This window comes from Salmo trutta, chromosome 17, assembly GCF_901001165.1.
Source record: "Salmo trutta chromosome 17, fSalTru1.1, whole genome shotgun sequence".
NCBI classification, from domain to species: Eukaryota; Metazoa; Chordata; class Actinopteri; order Salmoniformes; family Salmonidae; genus Salmo; species Salmo trutta.
The window spans coordinates 2,997,827-3,017,971 of record NC_042973.1 but is presented as its reverse complement, the minus strand read 5'-3'; the positions used below and the strand labels follow the sequence as shown (position 1 = coordinate 3,017,971).

General features: G+C 44.8%; 1 protein-coding gene across 1 annotated transcript in view; it reads left to right on the top strand.

The window, feature by feature from the left end:
• The window catches only part of inpp5d (inositol polyphosphate-5-phosphatase D), a 56,194-nt gene extending 39,835 nt beyond the window's left edge, over window positions 1-16,359 (top strand). Inside the window, exons 18-28 of the mRNA XM_029695396.1 lie at window positions 3,419-3,507; window positions 4,588-4,669; window positions 4,778-4,867; window positions 5,055-5,165; window positions 8,562-8,641; window positions 8,762-8,849; window positions 9,547-9,693; window positions 9,784-9,850; window positions 9,948-10,190; window positions 10,581-11,053; window positions 15,881-16,359. Coding sequence (XP_029551256.1) covers window positions 3,419-3,507; window positions 4,588-4,669; window positions 4,778-4,867; window positions 5,055-5,165; window positions 8,562-8,641; window positions 8,762-8,849; window positions 9,547-9,693; window positions 9,784-9,850; window positions 9,948-10,190; window positions 10,581-11,053; window positions 15,881-15,930 — 1,520 coding nt within the window. The 3' untranslated portion in view covers window positions 15,931-16,359. The remainder of the gene's footprint in view (window positions 1-3,418; window positions 3,508-4,587; window positions 4,670-4,777; window positions 4,868-5,054; window positions 5,166-8,561; window positions 8,642-8,761; window positions 8,850-9,546; window positions 9,694-9,783; window positions 9,851-9,947; window positions 10,191-10,580; window positions 11,054-15,880) is intronic.
• The last annotated feature ends 3,786 nt before the right edge of the window (window positions 16,360-20,145 follow it).

Below are 20,145 nucleotides of genomic sequence, written 5' to 3'. Positions count from 1 at the left end.
TAGTTAGCCCTACCAGATAGTAAACTATAGGCTAGCTAGCCCTACCAGAGAGTAAACTATAGGCTAGTTAGCCCTACCAGAGAGTAAACTATATGCTAGTTAGCCCTACCAGAGAGTAAACTATAGGCTAGTTAGCCCTACCAGAGAGTAAACTATAGGCTAGTTAGCCCTACCAGAGAGTAAACTATAGGCTAGCTAGCCCCAGAGCCATGACTCTAGCTAGCCCTACCAGAGAGTAAACTATATGCTAGCTAGCCCTACCAGAGAGTAAACTATAGGCTAGTTAGCCCTACCAGAGAGTAAACTATAGGCTAGCTAGCCCTACCAGAGAGTAAACTATAGGCTAGTTAGCCCTACCAGAGAGTAAACTATAGGCTAGTTAGCCCTACCAGAGAGTAAACTATAGGCTAGCTAGCCCCAGAGCCATGACTCTAGTTAGCACTACCAGAGAGTAAACTATAGGCTAGCTAGCTCTACCAGAGAGTAAACTATAGGCTAGCTAGCCCTACCAGAGAATAAACTATAGGCTAGCTAGCCCCAGAGCCATGACTCTAGTTAGCACTACCAGAGAGTAAACTATAGGCTAGCTAGCCCTACCAGAGAGTAAACTATAGGCTAGTTAGCCCTACCAGAGAGTAAACTATAGGCTAGCTAGCCCTACCAGAGAGTAAACTATAGGCTAGTTAGCACTACCAGAGAGTAAACTATAGGCTAGTTAGCCCTACCAGAGAGTAAACTATAGGCTAGCTAGCCCTACCAGAGAGTAAACTATAGGCTAGCTAGCCCCAGAGCCATGACTCTAGTTAGCACTACCAGAGAGTAAACTATAGGCTAGCTAGCCCTACCAGAGAGTAAACTATAGGCTAGTTAGCCCTACCAGAGAGTAAACTATAGGCTAGCTAGCCCTACCAGAGAGTAAACTATAGGCTAGTTAGCACTACCAGAGAGTAAACTATAGGCTAGTTAGCCCTACCAGAGAGTAAACTATAGGCTAGCTAGCCCTACCAGAGAGTAAACTATAGGCTAGTTAGCCCTACCAGAGAGTAAACTATAGGCTAGTTAGCCCTACCAGAGAGTAAACTATAGGCTAGCTAGCCCCAGAGCCATGACTCTAGTTAGCACTACCAGAGAGTAAACTATAGGCTAGCTAGCTCTACCAGAGAGTAAACTATAGGCTAGCTAGCCCTACCAGAGAATAAACTATAGGCTAGCTAGCCCCAGAGCCATGACTCTAGTTAGCACTACCAGAGAGTAAACTATAGGCTAGCTAGCCCTACCAGAGAGTAAACTATAGGCTAGTTAGCCCTACCAGAGAGTAAACTATAGGCTAGCTAGCCCTACCAGAGAGTAAACTATAGGCTAGTTAGCACTACCAGAGAGTAAACTATAGGCTAGTTAGCCCTACCAGAGAGTAAACAATAGGCTAGTTAGCCCTACCAGAGAGTAAACTATAGGCTAGTTAGCCCTACCAGAGAATAAACTATAGGCTAGCTAGCCCTACCAGAGAGTAAACAATAGGCTAGTTAGCCCTACCAGAGAGTAAACTATATGCTAGCTAGCCCTACCAGAGAGTAAACTATAGGCTAGTTAGCCCTACCAGAGAGTAAACTATAGGCTAGCTAGCCCTACCAGAGAGTAAACTATATGCTAGCTAGCCCTACCAGAGAGTAAACTATAGGCTAGTTAGCCCTACCAGAGAGTAAACTATAGGCTAGCTAGCCCTACCAGAGAGTAAACTATATGCTAGTTAGCCCTACCAGAGAGTAAACTATAGGCTAGTTAGCCCTACCAGAGAGTAAACTATAGGCTAGCTAGCCCTACCAGAGAGTAAACTATAGGCTAGTTAGCCCTACCAGAGAGTAAACTATAGGCTAGCTAGCCCCAGAGCCATGACTCTAGCTAGCCCTACCAGAGAGTAAACTATAGGCTAGCTAGCCCTACCAGAGAGTAAACTATAGGCTAGCTAGCCCTACCAGAGAGTAAACTATAGGCTAGCTAGCCCTACCAGAGAGTAAACTATAGGCTAGCTAGCCCTACCAGAAAGTAAACTATAGGCTAGCTAGCCCTACCAGAGAGTAAACTATAGGCTAGTTAGCCCTACCAGAGAGTAAACTATAGGCTAGCTAGCCCCAGAGCCATGACTCTAGCTAGCCCTACCAGAGAGTAAACTATAGGCTAGCTAGCCCTACCAGAGAGTAAACTATAGGCTAGTTAGCCCTACCAGAGAGTAAACTATAGGCTAGTTAGCCCTACCAGAGAGTAAACTAAAGGCTAGCTAGCCCCAGAGCCATGACTCTAGTTAGCACTACCAGAGAGTAAACTATAGGCTAGCTAGCTCTACCAGAGAGTAAACTATAGGCTAGCTAGCCCTACCAGAGAATAAACTATAGGCTAGCTAGCCCCAGAGCCATGACTCTAGTTAGCACTACCAGAGAGTAAACTATAGGCTAGCTAGCCCTACCAGAGAGTAAACTATAGGCTAGTTAGCCCTACCAGAGAGTAAACTATAGGCTAGCTAGCCCTACCAGAGAGTAAACTATAGGCTAGTTAGCACTACCAGAGAGTAAACTATAGGCTAGTTAGCCCTACCAGAGAGTAAACAATAGGCTAGTTAGCCCTACCAGAGAGTAAACTATAGGCTAGTTAGCCCTACCAGAGAATAAACTATAGGCTAGCTAGCCCTACCAGAGAGTAAACTATAGGCTAGTTAGCCCTACCAGAGAGTAAACTATATGCTAGCTAGCCCTTCCAGAGAGTAAACTATAGGCTAGTTAGCCCTACCAGAGAGTAAACTATAGGCTAGCTAGCCCTACCAGAGAGTAAACTATATGCTAGCTAGCCCTACCAGAGAGTAAACTATAGGCTAGTTAGCCCTACCAGAGAGTAAACTATAGGCTAGCTAGCCCTACCAGAGAGTAAACTATATGCTAGTTAGCCCTACCAGAGAGTAAACTATAGGCTAGTTAGCCCTACCAGAGAGTAAACTATAGGCTAGCTAGCCCTACCAGAGAGTAAACTATAGGCTAGCTAGCCCCAGAGCCATGACTCTAGCTAGCCCTACCAGAGAGTAAACTATAGGCTAGCTAGCCCTACCAGAGAGTAAACTATAGGCTAGCTAGCCCTACCAGAGAGTAAACTATAGGCTAGCTAGCCCTACCAGAGAGTAAACTAAAGGCTAGCTAGCCCTACCAGAGAGTATTTATGTTCACAAGAGCGTATGCTTTTGTCATGTAGAGAAAGTGTGACTGAATGAAGATTATGGTTACATTATTTTGTCTATATTCTGTCTGTGTATTGTTAATTGTAAGACAATGTCAGCACCACTTCACCAGGTCAAATTCCTGGTACATGTACATGTAATTGACAAATAATGGTGATTTTGACATCTCTCTCTATTTTTTATTTAATCTCATCACAGATGAGGAAGAGATCACGTTCGCGCCCACGTATCGTTTCGAGAGAGACACACGCGAGAGATATGCCTACACCAAGGCCAAAGCCACTGGGGTAAGTTTACTGTGTATGTTTCCTGAGATGCTGTATAGGCACAGATGGCCCTCATACAGTAGAGGAAATAGGCATATATCTTAGAGCACAAGTCCACAGCTTCGCTGTTTATTATATTACCTTGTAGAGGTAGCCAGTAAACAGTTGTTGCATCCCAAATGGTATCCTATTCCATACATAGACCAGGGGCTCTGGTCAGAAGTAGTGCACTATATAAGGAATAGGGTTCCATGGGGCTCTGGTCTAAAGTAGTGCACTATATAGGGAACTGGGTTCCATAGGGCTCTGGTCTAAAGTAGTGCACTATATAGGGAATAGGGTTCCATAGGGCTCTGGTCAAAACTAGTGCACTATATATATGGTTCCATAGGGCTCTGGTCTAAAGTAGTGCACTATATAGGGAATAGGGCTCTGGTCTAAAGTAGTGCACTATATAGGGAATAGGGTTCCATAGTGGTCTGGTCTAAAGTAGTGCACTATATAGGGAATAGGGTTCCATAGTGGTCTGGTCTAAAGTAGTGCCCTATATTTTTTATTTTTTTATTTTATTTCACCTTTTATTTAACCAGGTAGGCAAGTTGAGAACAAGTTCTCATTTACAATTGCGACCTGGTCAAGATAAAGCAAAGCAGTTCGACAACATACAAAAACACAGAGTTACACATGGAGTGAAACAAACATACAGTCAATAATACAGTAGAAAAATAAGTCTATATACAATGTGAGCAAATGAGGTGAGATAAGGGAGATAAAGGCAAAAAAGGCCATGGTGGCAAAGTAAATACAATATAGCAAGTAAAACACTGGAATGGTAGATTTGTAATTTGAAGAAAGTTCAAAGTTCAAATGTAAATAATATGGTGCAAAGGAGCAAAATAATAAATAAAATAAATAAATACAGTAGGGGAAGAGGTAGTAGTTTGGGCATATAGGGAAAATATAGGGAAAAGGGTGCCCATTTGGGACACACAGGGTCTCTGAAACCACTATTAGAAAGATGGCATGGTCTTGGCATGGCCTGCCATCAAACCAATGATGATTTTTCCGAACCACTGAAATATAAATGATTCTCCCTCACAGACTAAATACAATCTACCGTCATGGTGTGATCGTGTTCTGCGGAAGTCCTACCCCTTGGTGCATGTGTTCTGTCAGTCATACGGTGAGACTACTGCAATGATAATTGATTAATTGCAATTAAACGAACAGAATATGTCTAATTTTAGTTCATGTTATTACCAATTCTATAATTTTGCAACCTCTCTTGCAGGGTGCACCAATGACATTATGACCAGTGACCATTCTCCAGTTTTCTCCACATTTGAAGTTGGAGTGGTATCACAGTTTGTCTCCAAGCAGGGTACAGTTTCTAACTTCCCTAGACAACTACACCGTACTGGCTAATGTGTGACTAATGCACGTCTGTCTGACATCACTGTATTTTACAAATTTATATTCCCTCAGAAGATGTTCTAGCGTTTTCCTAGCGCAAATCTATGGACAAAGACAACTGCCTTTCCAATTGGTCTTTCTATCTTTAATTCCAGATCCCAACAGTGTGTCTCAGGGTGGGATCAAGTTCATGAACTGCATTGCCACCCTCATGACAAAGTCCAAGACCAAGTTCTTCATCGAATACCACTCCAGCTGCTTAGAGAGTAAGACATGGCTACTTCCTTATTCCATCTGACCACAGTGGTCATAGGATAACACTAAAAACATATCAAGCGCTCCAACTGAACTGGAGCCTAACTCACAGTGACTCCACACTAGCCTGAGTACTATAGTACGAAGCAAACTAAACCTACTCAGACTTTTTTAAAACTAGCCATCTTCAGTTAGCTTCACATTCCAGATCAGGCTTTTTTAAAGCTAGCCAGCTTCAGTTAGCTTCACATTCCAGATCAGGCTTTTAATAAAGCTAGCCATCTTCAGTTAGCTTCACATTCCAGATCAGGCTTTTTTTAAAGCTAGCCAGCTTCAGTTAGCTTCACATTCCAGATCAGGCTTTTTATAAAGCTAGCCAGCTTCAGTTAGCTTCACATTCCAGATCAGGCTTTTATAAAGCTAGCCAGCTTCAGTTAGCTTCACATTCCAGATCAGGCATTTTTAAAGCTAGCCAGCTTCAGTTAGCTTCACATTCCAGATCAGGCTTTTAATAAAGCTAGCCATCTTCAGTTAGCTTCACATTCCGGATCAGGCTTTTTTAACGCTAGCCAGCTTCAGTTAGCTTCACATTCCAGATCAGGCTTTTATAAAGCTAGCCAGCTTCAGTTAGCTTCACATTCTAGATCAGGCTTTTATAAAGCTAGCCAGCATCAGTTAGCTTCACATTCTAGATCAGGCATTTTTAAAGCTAGCCATCTTCAGTTAGCTTCACATTACAGCTCAGGCTTTTTTTAAAGCTAGCCAGCTTCAGTTAGCTTCACATTCCAGATCAGGCTTTTATAAAGCAAGCCAGCTTCAGTTAGCTTCACATTCCAGATCAGGCTTTTAATAAAGCTAGCCATCTTCAGTTAGCTTCACATTCTAGATCAGGCTTTTATAAAGCTAGCCAGCTTCAGTTAGCTTCACATTCCAGATCAGGCTTTTAATAAAGCTAGCCATCTTCAGTTAGCTTCACATTACAGCTCAGGCTTTTAATAAAGCTAGCCATCTTCAGTTAGCTTCACATTCTAGATCAGGCTTTTAATAAAGCTAGCCATATTCAGTTAGCTTCACATTCCGGATCAGGCTTTTATAAAGCTAGCCAGCTTCAGTTAGCTTCACATTCCAGATCAGGCTTTTATAAAGCAAGCCAGCTTCAGTTAGCTTCACATTCTAGATCAGGCTTTTATAAAGCCAGCCAGCTTCAGTTAGTTTCACATTCCAGATCAGGCGTATATAAAGCTAGCCAGCTTCAGTTTGCTTCACATTCTAGATCAGGCTTTTATAAAGCTAGCCAGCTTCAGTTAGCTTCACATTCCAGATCAGGCTTTTATAAAGCTAGCCAGCTTCAGTTAGCGTCACATTCCAGATCAGGCTTATATAAAGCTAGCTTCACATTCTAGATCAGGCTTTTATAAAACTAGCCAGCTTCAGTTAGCGTCACATTACAGATCAGGCTTTTAATAAAGCTAGCCAGCTTCAGTTAGCTTCACATTCCAGATCAGGCTTCATCAGTACTACGATGGTGGATAATGCTTGTCCGTCTGGGCTAGTTGAACACCGGACCAAAGATGGTACAGTATGAAGATAGGCAGAAAACTGCTTCTCCAATGGAAATCCCCGATCACGCTTGTAGGCGAAAGTCATGGCAACGTTGGCTCAAACCCGGAAACACGTCATCGGGTCTAACGGTGTAACTCGCCGAACTGCGCATGTGCAGATCGTCAAATCAAAGGCACTCCTCCTTTCGATATATAACATTTTTTGACTAAAAAAAATTGACGTCTCATGTTTGTCACCCTCACGAGGTTGGAGTCATAACAAGTTCCACTACTTAACAATCTAGGTTTTGCCTTTAGAGTTTCAATAAAATGAACAACTAAGAAATAATAACTTCTCAAACCACGGCCTGGGTCTGTTTCTCAAGCCGTTCCCAGAAGCATCGTGATGTTTGCGGCCTCTGGGTTTAGAAACTCTGTGGCTGAACTCTTCGTTGAAAACAAAAACATCACTTCATAGACATGTCAACGCCACATTTTTTTAAATTTTGTGACGAAATCAAAATGAAAGAAAAGTTATCTTGCATATTCACCAGACTATGGTGTGAAATAGGCTTTTATTTATTTGTATTTTATTTTATTAGTTATTGTTAAAGCCGTCTTCGGTGTGTTTATGGGGAGGCAGGTAGCCTAGTAGTTACAGAGCGTTGCTAGGTAGTCTTTGGTGCCCTTAACAACGAACAACCACCTTTTTCCCCCATTCCTATCTGATGGAACAGTGTTGTTGTGTTGTGGCCATAGACATATAATCCATAGAAGGGATTTGAACCTCTAACCCTGGCAATTTGACTGTTAATCTCATGGGGTACACTAGCAATGGCTGCCTGTCTTGATTTGAATGGGAACAGCCATCTATGGATTATGTTTATGGATGGTTACGGCTGTCATTTTGACGATCGCAAATTTCAAAATACAATTGTGCAAAAAAAATGTATAGTTTGGAGAGCAAATGCTGTCATTACTAAATGTGTCATGTGATAGGTATTTTAATTAATAATATTATTTTTTTTACACACAAATCAATTTGATTAATAAAATATTTAATCAGTTGTCTTTCTCAAATGATGAGGATGATGATACAATCTTTGTGAGAGGGAGGGAATCTGATTTCATTGGTCCTCAACTCACAGCTCAGACATTTCATTCAGGATAAACAGAGTTAGCCCTGAGTTAGCCTGCCCTGGACCAGGTTAGTTCTGAATGTAGGATAAACAGAGTTAGCCCTGAGTTAGCCTGCCCTGGAACAGGTTAGTTCTGAATGTAGGATAAACAGAGTTAGCCCTGAGTTAGCCTGCCCTGGAACAGGTTAGTTCTGAATGTAGGATAAACAGAGTTAGCCCTGAGTTAGCCTGCCCTGGACCAGGTTAGTTCTGAATGCAGGATAAACAGAGTTAGCCCTGAGTTAGCCTGCCCAGGACCAGGTTAGTTCTGAATGCAGGATAAACAGAGTTAGCCCTGAGTTAGCCTGCCCTGGACCAGGTTAGTTCTGAATGCAGGATAAACAGAGTTAGCCCTGAGTTAGCCTGCCCTGGACCAGGTTAGTTCTGAATGCAGGATAAACAGAGTTAGCCCTGAGTTAGCCTGCCCTGGACCAGGTTAGTTCTCGAAGGATTCGTTGCCATAGAAATGTACCTGGCTAAAAGGCGAGCAACATTCCTCTGATCGTGTTATCCCGAGGTGAACTCAGAGTTGACCAAAGTTACCTTGCTAACTCCTTAAACCCGGTACGTAGGTCCCAGATCTGGTTGTCTTGCAATCTCTTACTATTCATTGCCATGCCAAACTGGATTTGGCTATACGGTACAAGCAGATCTGGGACCAGGCTAACTGCACACATCCTGTCCACAGAATTTGTCAAGAGCTCAGAAGGAGAGAACCAAGATCACTCTGATGGGAACATTAAGGTTCGGTTTGGAAACCAAGTTGAGGTAAATTGACATTTTTGAAGCTTCTTTCAAGTACAATACTAGGCTAATTGTCTTACAATATGGTGTATATGATGCAGTAGAGTTGTTGAGTGTCTGAACTCCTCTCGTGTCTTTTTAAAGCTCGTCCCTATCATCTCAGACCCAGAGTATCTGTTGGATCAGCACATTCTCCTGTGTGTCAAGTCCACAGACTGTGATGAATCCTATGGTGAGAAAGTAGGACAACTGTGGTCTGTAATAGAAAGACTCGTTTTTAGAATGACACAGACCACATTTTGGGCTGGTGTAAATACTAGTCTAGGTCTATGACTCTTGATCATCTAGTTCTGTCTTCATCTAGCTCTTTCTTCGTCTAGCTCTGTCTTTCTTCGTCGAGCTCTGTCTTTCTTCGTCGAGCTCTGTCAGTCTTCGTCTACTCTGCCTGTCTTCGTCTAGCCCTGTCTTTCATCGTCTAGCTCTGTCTTCATCTAGCTCTGTCTTTCTTCATCTAGGGGGGACTCATTCTGATTAGCTGCGCCGATGCCCAGTCATGTGAAATCCTTAGATTAGGGCCTAATTCATTTATTTCAATTTACTGATTTCCTTATATGAATTGTAACTCTGTAAAATCGTTGAAATTGTTGCATGTTGTGTTTATATTTTTGTTCAGAATAGTTCTGTCATCTAGCTCTCAGAGGAAAAGACAGCTTTTTCCAATCCTCCTCTCCTCCCCTCCTCCTCTCCTCCTCTCCTCCCTTCCTCCTCTTCTCCTCATCTTTTCTCCTCCTTCTCTTCTGCTCACCTTTTCTCTCCCTCCTTTTCTCTTCTATCCTCCTCTTCTCCTCCCCTTCTCTCCTACCTCCTCCGCTTCTCTCCTCCTCCTCCCTCTTCTCCTCCCGCTCCCTGACATGGTGTCATCCCTACAGGAGAGGGCTGTGTGGCTCTGCGAGCGGCAGAGTCCTCCTACACAGAGTTCCACGTGACGCTGACGCATCACGGCGAGCGGACAGGCACCCTGACAGGGGGTGTACAACTGCGCACCTCTGGGGGCAAACAGACCGAGAAGTTATACGGTGAGAGGCTGAGTACCAATGTCATAGTGTACCACTGATGTCTCAACAAAATGTTTTCTCTTGTTGCTAAACACACTCCTCCTTTTTCAGATTTTATCAAAGTGGAAAGGGATGATTCTGGCGCCCCAAAAGGAAAAGGACTGGATCACAACAACAAGTGAGCAGTCTCTCTTCACTCATGGCTATTTTTACAATCTTATGATCTCAGTTCAATTGTGAGATCAGGACATCTGGTTATTTCTCCTGTTCAATAGGTTCGCACTTCCTCATCCCAGTGATATCACCAACCCCAATTACATGGGGGTGGGCTACAAGTCTGGAGGTGTGACAGACAGGGGCTGGAGCTACAGCATGTCCCCCAGATCAGGCTCTGGAGGTGGGGGTGGTGTCGGTGGGCACGGGGGCAAGGACCAGACCCATGGAAACATCTTTCCCAAAAAGACTGTCTACGACCACAGCGCTGTGCGAAGCCCCACTGGAAAAGCAGCGAATAACGTGTATGTTAATCTAGCTCAAACAGGGGAAAAAATCATCTACAACTTCATAGTTTTAAAAAACTCTTACAGGCCGGGGTTTCCTGAACACAGACTGAACTCCTTTGAAATATATTTTCAGTCCAGGGCTAGTCTTAATCGGGGTCCAGGGGAAAACGACACTTGGTAAATTGGTGTAAAGGAATTTGTTGAGGTGGCTCAACTTCTAATATTTGGATTGCCGTTATTTAGACATACTTGGGACTGAACTGAACAATATTGCTTCTATTTTCTCACAGTGTAGACAATGTTCTGAGTGTGAAGAGATGAATTGATACCTCATTGTGAGTCTGTGAAGCTGAACTCTGAATGACCCGGGTGTGTGTGTGTGTGTGTGTGTGTCCTGTCTTCCAGAGGTGAGGACGTGAAGCCAGCGGATATGTTTGACAACCCTTTGTACGGCTCCATGGGAAAGTCTGGAGGAGGAGGAGCTAAAGACTCACCAGACTGTCAGTCCTCCAAGGACCACCTGACCGCTCCAGACCCCTACTTCTCCTTCCCCAAACCCTCTGACCAGGACTCTGACCGGCCCCCGGTCCCCACCCCGCGTAACCGCTCTTACACCTGTTCTGAGACCAAACCCCAGTGTCCAGCCCCTACGTCCTTCGCCTCCCTCCACCCCCTGTCCTACACCAAGAACCCTGTGAAGCCGTCACGCTCCGAGGGGGGCATGGTACTAACGGCCAATAAGCCGCCTCTGCCCATGAAGTCCCGCCCGGGCCAGGCGGACGCCACGTCCACTAAGCCCAGAGACTACAGAGACAGCTCGGAGCTGCCCAGCAAACTCCGTCCACCTTCAAGGCCCATCCAGCCCCTCCCCAAAGAAGGTTAGACTCCAGGAGCTGTTTACATATCAGGCAACCAGCTTCTGTTCACATATCAGGAAACCAGCTTCTGTTATCAGGCAACCAGCTTCTGTTGACATATCAGGCAACCAGCTTCTGTTGACATATCAGGCAACCAGCTTCTGTTATCAGGCAACCAGCTTCTGTTGACATATCAGGCAACCAGCTTCTGTTGACATATCAGGCAACCAGCTTCTGTTGACATATCAGGCAACCAGCTTCTGTTCACCAATCAGGCAACCAGCTTCTGTTATCAGGCAACCAGCTTCTGTTGACATATCAGGCAACCAGCTTCTGTTGACATATCAGGCAACCAGCTTCTGTTGACATTTCAGGCAACCAGCTTCTGTTTACATATCAGGCAACCAGCTTCTGTTTACATATCAGGCAACCAGCTTCTGTTTACATATCAGGCAACCAGCTTCTGTTCACATATCAGGCAACCAGCTTCTGTTCACATATCAGGCAACCAGCTTCTGTTCACACATCAGGCAACCAGCTTCTGTTCACATATCAGGCAGCCAGCTTCTGTTTACACATCAGGCAACCAGCTTCTGTTCACATATCAGGCAACCAGCTTCTGTTATCAGGCAACCAGCTTCTGTTGACATATCAGGCAACCAGCTTCTGTTGACATATCAGGCAACCAGCTTCTGTTGACATATCAGGCAACCAGCTTCTGTTGACATATCAGGCAACCAGCTTCTGTTGACATATCAGGCAACCAGCTTCTGTTTACATATCAGGCAACCAGCTTCTGTTTACATATCAGGCAACCAGCTTCTGTTCACACATCAGGCAACCAGCTTCTGTTCACATATCAGGCAACCAGCTTCTGTTCACACATCAGGCAACCAGCTTCTGTTCACATATCAGGCAACCAGCTTCTGTTCACATATTAGGCAACCAGCTTCTGTTATCAGGCAACCAGCTTCTGTTGACATATCAGGCAACCAGCTTCTGTTGACATATCAGGCAACCAGCTTCTGTTCACATATCAGGCAACCAGCTTCTGTTATCAGGCAACCAGCTTCTGTTGACATATCAGGCAACCAGCTTCTGTTGACATATCAGGCAACCAGCTTCTGTTGACATATCAGGCAACCAGCTTCTGTTGACATATCAGGCAACCAGCTTCTGTTCACATATCAGGCAACCAGCTTCTGTTATCAGGCAACCAGCTTCTGTTGACATATCAGGCAACCAGCTTCTGTTGACATATCAGGTAACCAGCTTCTGTTCACATATCAGGCAACCAGCTTCTGTTTACATATCAGGCAACCAGCTTCTGTTGACATATCAGGCAACCAGCTTCTGTTGACATATCAGGCAACCAGCTTCTGTTATCAGGCAACCAGCTTCTGTTCACATATCAGGCAACCAGCTTCTGTTCACATATCAGGCAACCAGCTTCTGTTCACATGTCAGGCAACCAGCTTCTGTTCACATATCAGGCAACCAGCTTCTGTTGACATATCAGGCAACCAGCTTCTGTTTACATATCAGGCAACCAGCTTCTGTTGACATATCAGGCAACCAGCTTCTGTTTACATATCAGGCAACCAGCTTCTGTTGACATATCAGGCAACCAGCTTCTGTTTACATATCAGGCAACCAGCTTCTGTTGACATATCAGGTAACCAGCTTCTGTTGACATATCAGGCAACCAGCTTCTGTTTACATATCAGGCAACCAGCTTCTGTTTACATATCAGGCAACCAGCTTCTGTTGACATATCAGGCAACCAGCTTCTGTTCACATATCAGGCAACCAGCTTCTGTTCACATATCAGGCAACCAGCTTCTGTTCACATATCAGGCAACCAGCTTCTGTTGACATATCAGGCAACCAGCTTCTGTTGACATATCAGGCAACCAGCTTCTGTTCACATATCAGGCAACCAGCTTCTGTTATCAGGCAACCAGCTTCTGTTGACATATCAGGCAACCAGCTTCTGTTGACATATCAGGTAACCAGCTTCTGTTCACATATCAGGCAACCAGCTTCTGTTGACATATCAGGCAACCAGCTTCTGTTGACATATCAGGCAACCAGCTTCTGTTATCAGGCAACCAGCTTCTGTTCACATATCAGGCAACCAGCTTCTGTTCACATATCAGGCAACCAGCTTTCGTTCACATGTCAGGCAACCAGCTTCTGTTCACATATCAGGCAACCAGCTTCTGTTCACATATCAGGCAACCAGCTTCTGTTGACATATCAGGCAACCAGCTTCTGTTGACATATCAGGCAACCAGCTTCTGTTTACATATCAGGCAACCAGCTTCTGTTGACATATCAGGCAACCAGCTTCTGTTTACATATCAGGCAACCAGCTTCTGTTGACATATCAGGTAACCAGCTTCTGTTGACATATCAGGCAACCAGCTTCTGTTTACATATCAGGCAACCAGCTTCTGTTGACATATCAGGCAACCAGCTTCTGTTATCAGGCAACCAGCTTCTGTTCACATATCAGGCAACCAGCTTCTGTTCACATATCAGGCAACCAGCTTCTGTTCACATATCAGGCAACCAGCTTCTGTTCACATATCAGGCAACCAGCTTCTGTTCACATATCAGGCAACCAGCTTCTGTTCACATATCAGGCAACCAGCTTCTGGTCACATATCAGGCAACCAGCTTCTGTTCACATATCAGGCAACCAGCTACTGTTGACATATCAGGCAACCAGCTTCTGTTGACATATCAGGCAACCAGCTTCTGTTGACATATCAGGCAACCAGCTTCTGTTGACATATCAGGCAACCAGCTTCTGTTCACATATCAGGCAACCAGCTTCTGTTATCAGGCAACCAGCTTCTGTTGACATATCAGGCAACCAGCTTCTGTTGACATATCAGGCAACCAGCTTCTGTTGACATATCAGGCAACCAGCTTCTGTTGACATATCAGGCAACCAGCTTCTGTTTACATATCAGGCAACCAGCTTCTGTTGACATATCAGGCAACCAGCTTCTGTTGACATATCAGGCAACCAGCTTCTGTTATCAGGCAACCAGCTTCTGTTCACATATCAGGCAACCAGCTTCTGTTTACATATCAGGCAACCAGCTTCTGTTTACATATCAGGCAACCAGCTTCTGTTTACATATCAGGCAACCAGCTTCTGTTTACATATCAGGCAACCAGCTTCTGTTTACATATCAGGCAACCAGCTTCTGTTTACATATCAGGCAACCAGCTTCTGTTTACATATCAGGCAACCAGCTTCTGTTCACATATCAGGCAACCAGCTTCTGTTCACATATCAGGCAACCAGCTTCTTTTCACACATCAGGCAACCAGCTTCTGTTCACATATCAGGCAGCCAGCTTCTGTTCACATATCAGGCAACCAGCTTCTGTTCACATATCAGGCAACCAGCTTCTGTTCACATATCAGGCAACCAGCTTCTGTTATCAGGCAATCAGCTTCTGTTTACATATCAGGCAACCAGCTTCTGTTCACATATCAGGCAACCAGCTTCTGTTCACATATCAGGCAACCAGCTTCTGTTCACATATCAGGCAACCAGCTTCTGTTCACATATCAGGCAACCAGCTTCTGTTGACATATCAGGCAACCAGCTTCTGTTTACATATCAGGCAACCAGCTTCTGTTGACATATCAGGCAACCAGCTTCTGTTTACATATCAGGCAACCAGCTTCTGTTGACATATCAGGCAACCAGCTTCTGTTCACATATCAGGCAACCAGCTTCTGTTCACATATCAGGCAACCAGCTTCTGTTTACATATCAGGCAACCAGCTTCTGTTTACATATCAGGCAACCAGCTTCTGTTTACATATCAGGCAACCAGCTTTTGTTCACATATCAGGCAACCAGCTTCTGTTGACATATCAGGCAACCAGCTTCTGTTGACATATCAGGCAACCAGCTTCTGTTCACATATCAGGCAACCAGCTTCTTTTATCAGGCAACCAGCTTCTGTTGACATATCAGGCAACCAGCTTCTGTTGACATATCAGGCAACCAGCTTCTGTTATCAGGCAACCAGCTTCTGTTGACATATCAGGCAACCAGCTTCTGTTGACATATCAGGCAACCAGCTTCTGTTGACATATCAGGCAACCAGCTTCTGTTTACATATCAGGCAACCAGCTTCTGTTTACATATCAGGCAACCAGCTTCTGTTGACATATCAGGCAACCAGCTTCTGTTGACATATCAGGCAACCAGCTTCTGTTATCAGGCAACCAGCTTCTGTTTACATATCAGGCAACCAGCTTCTGTTCACATATCAGGCAACCAGCTTCTGTTCACATATCAGGCAACCAGCTTCTGTTTACATATCAGGCAACCAGCTTCTGTTTACATATCAGGCAACCAGCTTCTGTTTACATATCAGGCAACCAGCTTCTGTTTACATATCAGGCAACCAGCTTCTGTTTACATATCAGGCAACCAGCTTCTGTTCACATATCAGGCAACCAGCTTCTGTTCACACATCAGGCAACCAGCTTCTGTTCACATATCAGGCAGCCAGCTTCTGTTCACATATCAGGCAACCAGCTTCTGTTCACACATCAGGCAACCAGCTTCTGTTCACATATCAGGCAACCAGCTTCTGTTCACATATCAGGCAACCAGCTTCTGTTCACATATCAGGCAGTCAAGTTGCTTATACCTTCTGTTGTCATGTTTTTAAACTAAGCATACCGCAGAGGAAAAGGTTCTGTATATTAAACTGTACATATTCAACACAACAGGCTGATGAAATTCAACATGGGTTTTTTTCTGTAGTTGAAAACATTTTTTCTCTTCCTTTTTTCCCCCCCTAACAGCGCTTCATGAGACAACTCAACCCTCGAAGATGGGCCGTTCAGTGAAATGACTGTTTGCTCCAGTCCTAGATGTTGGAAATGAGATGTTAAATGGGGTGCTAGTGACAGATGATAACTCAATACGACTTCTCACCCCAACCCAGTCACTCCACTGCTCGTCTTACTGACTCTCCCAAAACACGTTTCTGTACAAACTCGTCGTTCCTTTTTCCATATGCGTTAGGCTATATTACTGTAACTCCATAAGACATTTTTTTATGAATTGTCTTCATGTCTCCTCTTTCGTCTCGTGATTTTTGTAGAGTCCTCCTATACAAAGTATCATTGTTCTGTTTTTGCACAGACGTTGACCACTGCAAGAAGTCTTTTAGATTATAGGAATAATTTTGAAGACTTGCTTGCAACAATCTGAATGTGTCTTCCTTGTATCTGGTGTTTGGTCATATCAGTACTATTAAACTAAAAAGTTATAAGACTCACCTGCCTCTCCATCTCATTTGATTAGGCCTATTTATTTTTCACATCTGCTTTGAACCTTCCTATCTGTATGGCAGACAGTTACTATTCAGTTTACCACAGCCCAGTGTCCAATTATCCATTATATATTTTCAGGAGACTGAAAAGATTTGGCACAGGTCTCCAGATCCTCAAAAAGTTATACAGCTGCACCGTCAAGAGCATCCTGACCGGTTGCATCACTGCCTGGTATGGCAACTGCTCGGCATCTGATTGTAAGGCGCTACAGAGGGTAGTGAGTACGGCCCAGTACATCACAGAGGCCAAGCCTCCTGACAAAATATATATATATATACACTGCTCAAAAAAATAAAGGGAACACTTAAACAACACAATGTAACTCCAAGTCAATCACACTTCTGTGAAATCAAACTGTCCACTTAGGAAGCAACACTGATTGACAATAAATGTCACATGCTGTTGTGCAAATGGAATAGACAACAGGTGGAAATTATAGGCAATTAGCAAGACACCCCCAATAAAGGAGTGGTTCTGCAGGTAGAGACCACAGACCACTTCTCAGTTCCTATGCTTCCTGGCTGATGTTTTGGTCACTTTTGAATGCTGGCGGTGCTTTCACTCTAGTGGTAGCATGAGACGGAGTCTACAACCCACACAAGTGGCTCAGGTAGTGCAGCTCATCCAGGATGGCATATCAACGCGAGCTGTGGCAAGAAGGTTTGCTGTGTCTGTCAGCGTAGTGTCCAGAGCATGGAGGCGCTACCAGGAGACAGGCCAGTACATCAGGAGACGTGGAGGAGGCCGTAGGAGGGCAACAACCCAGCAGCAGGACCGCTACCTCCGCCTTTGTGCAAGGAGGAGCAGGAGGAGCACTGCCAGAGCCCTGCAAAATGACCTCCAGCAGGCCACAAATGTGCATGTGTCTGCTCAAACGGTCAGAAAAAGACTCCATGAGGGTGGTATGGGGGCCCGACGTCCACAGGTGGGGGTTGTGCTTACAGCCCAACACCGTGCAGGACATTTGGCATTTGCCAGAGAACACCAAGATTGGCAAATTCACCACTGGCGCCCTGTGCTCTTCACAGATGAAAGCAGGTTCACACTGAGCACGTGACAGACGTGACAGCATCTGGAGACGCCGTGGAGAACGTTCTGCTGCCTGCAACATCCTCCAGCATGACCGGTTTGGCGGTGGGTCAGTCATGGTGTGGGGTGGCTTTTCTTTGGGGGGCCACACAGCCCTCCATGTGCTCGCCAGAGGTAGCCTGACTGCCATTAGGTACCGAGATGAGATCCTCAGACCCCTTGTGAGACCATATGCTGGTGCAGTTGGCCCTGGGTTCCTCCTAATGCAAGAGAATGCTAGACCTCATGTGGCTGGAGTGTGTCGGCAGTTCCTGCAAGAGGAAGGCATTGATGCTATGGACTGGCCCGCCCGTTCCCCAGACCTGAATCCAATTGAGCACATCTGGGACATCATGTCCCGCTCCATCCACCAACGCCACGTTGCACCACAGACTGTCCAGGAGTTGGCGGATGCTTTAGTCCAGGTCTGGGAGGAGATCCCTCAGGAGACCATCCGCCACCTCATCAGGAGCATGCCCAGGCGTTGTAGGGAGGTCATACAGGCACGTGGAGGCCACACACACTACTGAGCCTCATTTTGACTTGTTTTAAGGACATTACATCAAAGTTGGATCAGCCTGTAGTGTGGTTTTCCACTTTAATTTTGAGTGTGACTTCAAATCCAGACCTCCATGGGTTGATAAATTGGATTTCCATTGATTATTTTTGTGTGATTTTGTTGTCAGCACATTCAACTATGTAAAGAAAAAAGTATTTAATAAGATTATTTCTTTCATTCAGATCTAGGATGTGTTGTTTAAGTGTTCTCTTTATTTTTTTGAGCTGTATATATATATTATCCTCCCTCCCAGATAACTAATGTAAAACATACTGTGTCCGTAAAACGGATGTAGGTTCAGAACCTTTTTAAAAGAGCACAGGTTGAAAGATAAGAGAAATATAAATCTAACTGGATGGACATCAGTAATAGATGGTTGAGGGTAGAGGAGGACATCAGTAATAGATGGTTGAGGGTAGAGGAGGACATCAGTAATAGATGGTTGAGGGTAGAGGAGGACATCAGTAATAGATGGTTGAGGGTAGAGGAGGACATCAGTAATAGATGGTTGAGGGTAGAGGAGGGACATCAGTAATAGATGGGAGAGGATAGAGGAGGACATCAGTAATAGATGGTTGAGGGTAGAGGAGGACATCAGTAATAGATGGTTGAGGGTAGAGGAAGGACATCAGTAATAGATGGTTGAGGGTAGAGGAGGGACATCAGTAATAGATGGTTGAGGGTAGAGGAGGGACATCAGTAATAGATGGTTGAGGGTAGAGGAGGGACATCAGTAATAGATGGTTGAGGATAGAGGAGGGACATCAGTAATAGATGGTTGAGGATAGAGGAGGGACATCAGTAATAGATGGTTGAGGGTAGAGGAGGGACATCAGTAATAGATGGTTGAGGGTAGAGGAGGGACATCAGTAATAGATGGTTGAGGGTAGAGGAGGGACATCAGTAATAGATGGTTGAGGGTAGAGGAGGGACATCAGTAATAGATGGGAGAGGTTGAGGGTAGAGGAGGGACATCAGTAATAGATGGGAGAGGGTAGAGGAGGGACATCAGTAATAGATGGTTGAGGGTAGAGGAGGGACATCAGTAATAGATGGGAGAGGTTGAGGGTAGAGGAGGACATCAGTAATAGATGGAGAGGTTGAGGGTAGAGGAGGACATCAGTAATAGATGGAGAGGTTGAGGGTAGAGGAGGGACATCAGTAATAGATGGTTGAGGGTAGAGGAGGGACATCAGTAATAGATGGTTGAGGGTAGAGGAAGGGCATCAGTAATAGATGGTTGAGGGTAGAGGAGGGACATCAGTAATAGATGGTTGAGGGTAGAGGAAGGACATCAGTAATAGATGGTTGAGGGTAGAGGAGGACATCAGTAATAGATGGTTGAGGGTAGAGGAGGGACATCAGTAATAGATGGTTGAGGGTAGAGGAAGGACATCAGTAATAGATGGTTGAGGGTAGAGGAGGACATCAGTAATAGATGGTTGAGGGTAGAGGAGGACATCAGTAATAGATGGTTGAGGGTAGAGGAGGGACATCAGTAATAGATGGTTGAGGGTAGAGGAGGACATCAGTAATAGATGGTTGAGGGGTAGAGGAGGGACATCAGTAATAGATGGTTGAGGGTAGAGGAGGACATCAGTAATAGATGGTTGAGGGTAGAGGAGGGACATCAGTAATAGATGGTTGAGGGTAGAGGAGGACATCAGTAATAGATGGTTGAGGGTAGAGGAGGGACATCAGTAATAGATGGTTGAGGGTAGAGGAAGGACATCAGTAATAGATGGTTGAGGGTAGAGGAGGGACATCAGTAATAGATGGTTGAGGGTAGAGGAGGGACATCAGTAATAGATGGTTGAGGGTAGAGGAGGGACATCAGTAATAGATGGTTGAGGGTAGAGGAGGGACATCAGTAATAGATGGTTGAGGGTAGAGGAGGGACATCAGTAATAGATGGTTGAGGGTAGAGGAGGGACTCAGTAATAGATGGTTGAGGGTAGAGGAGGGACATCAGTAATAGATGGTTGAGGGTAGAGGAGGGACATCAGTAATAGATGGTTGAGGGTAGAGGAGGGACATCAGTAATAGATGGTTGAGGGTAGAGGAGGGACATCAGTAATAGATGGGAGAGGTTGAGGGTAGAGGA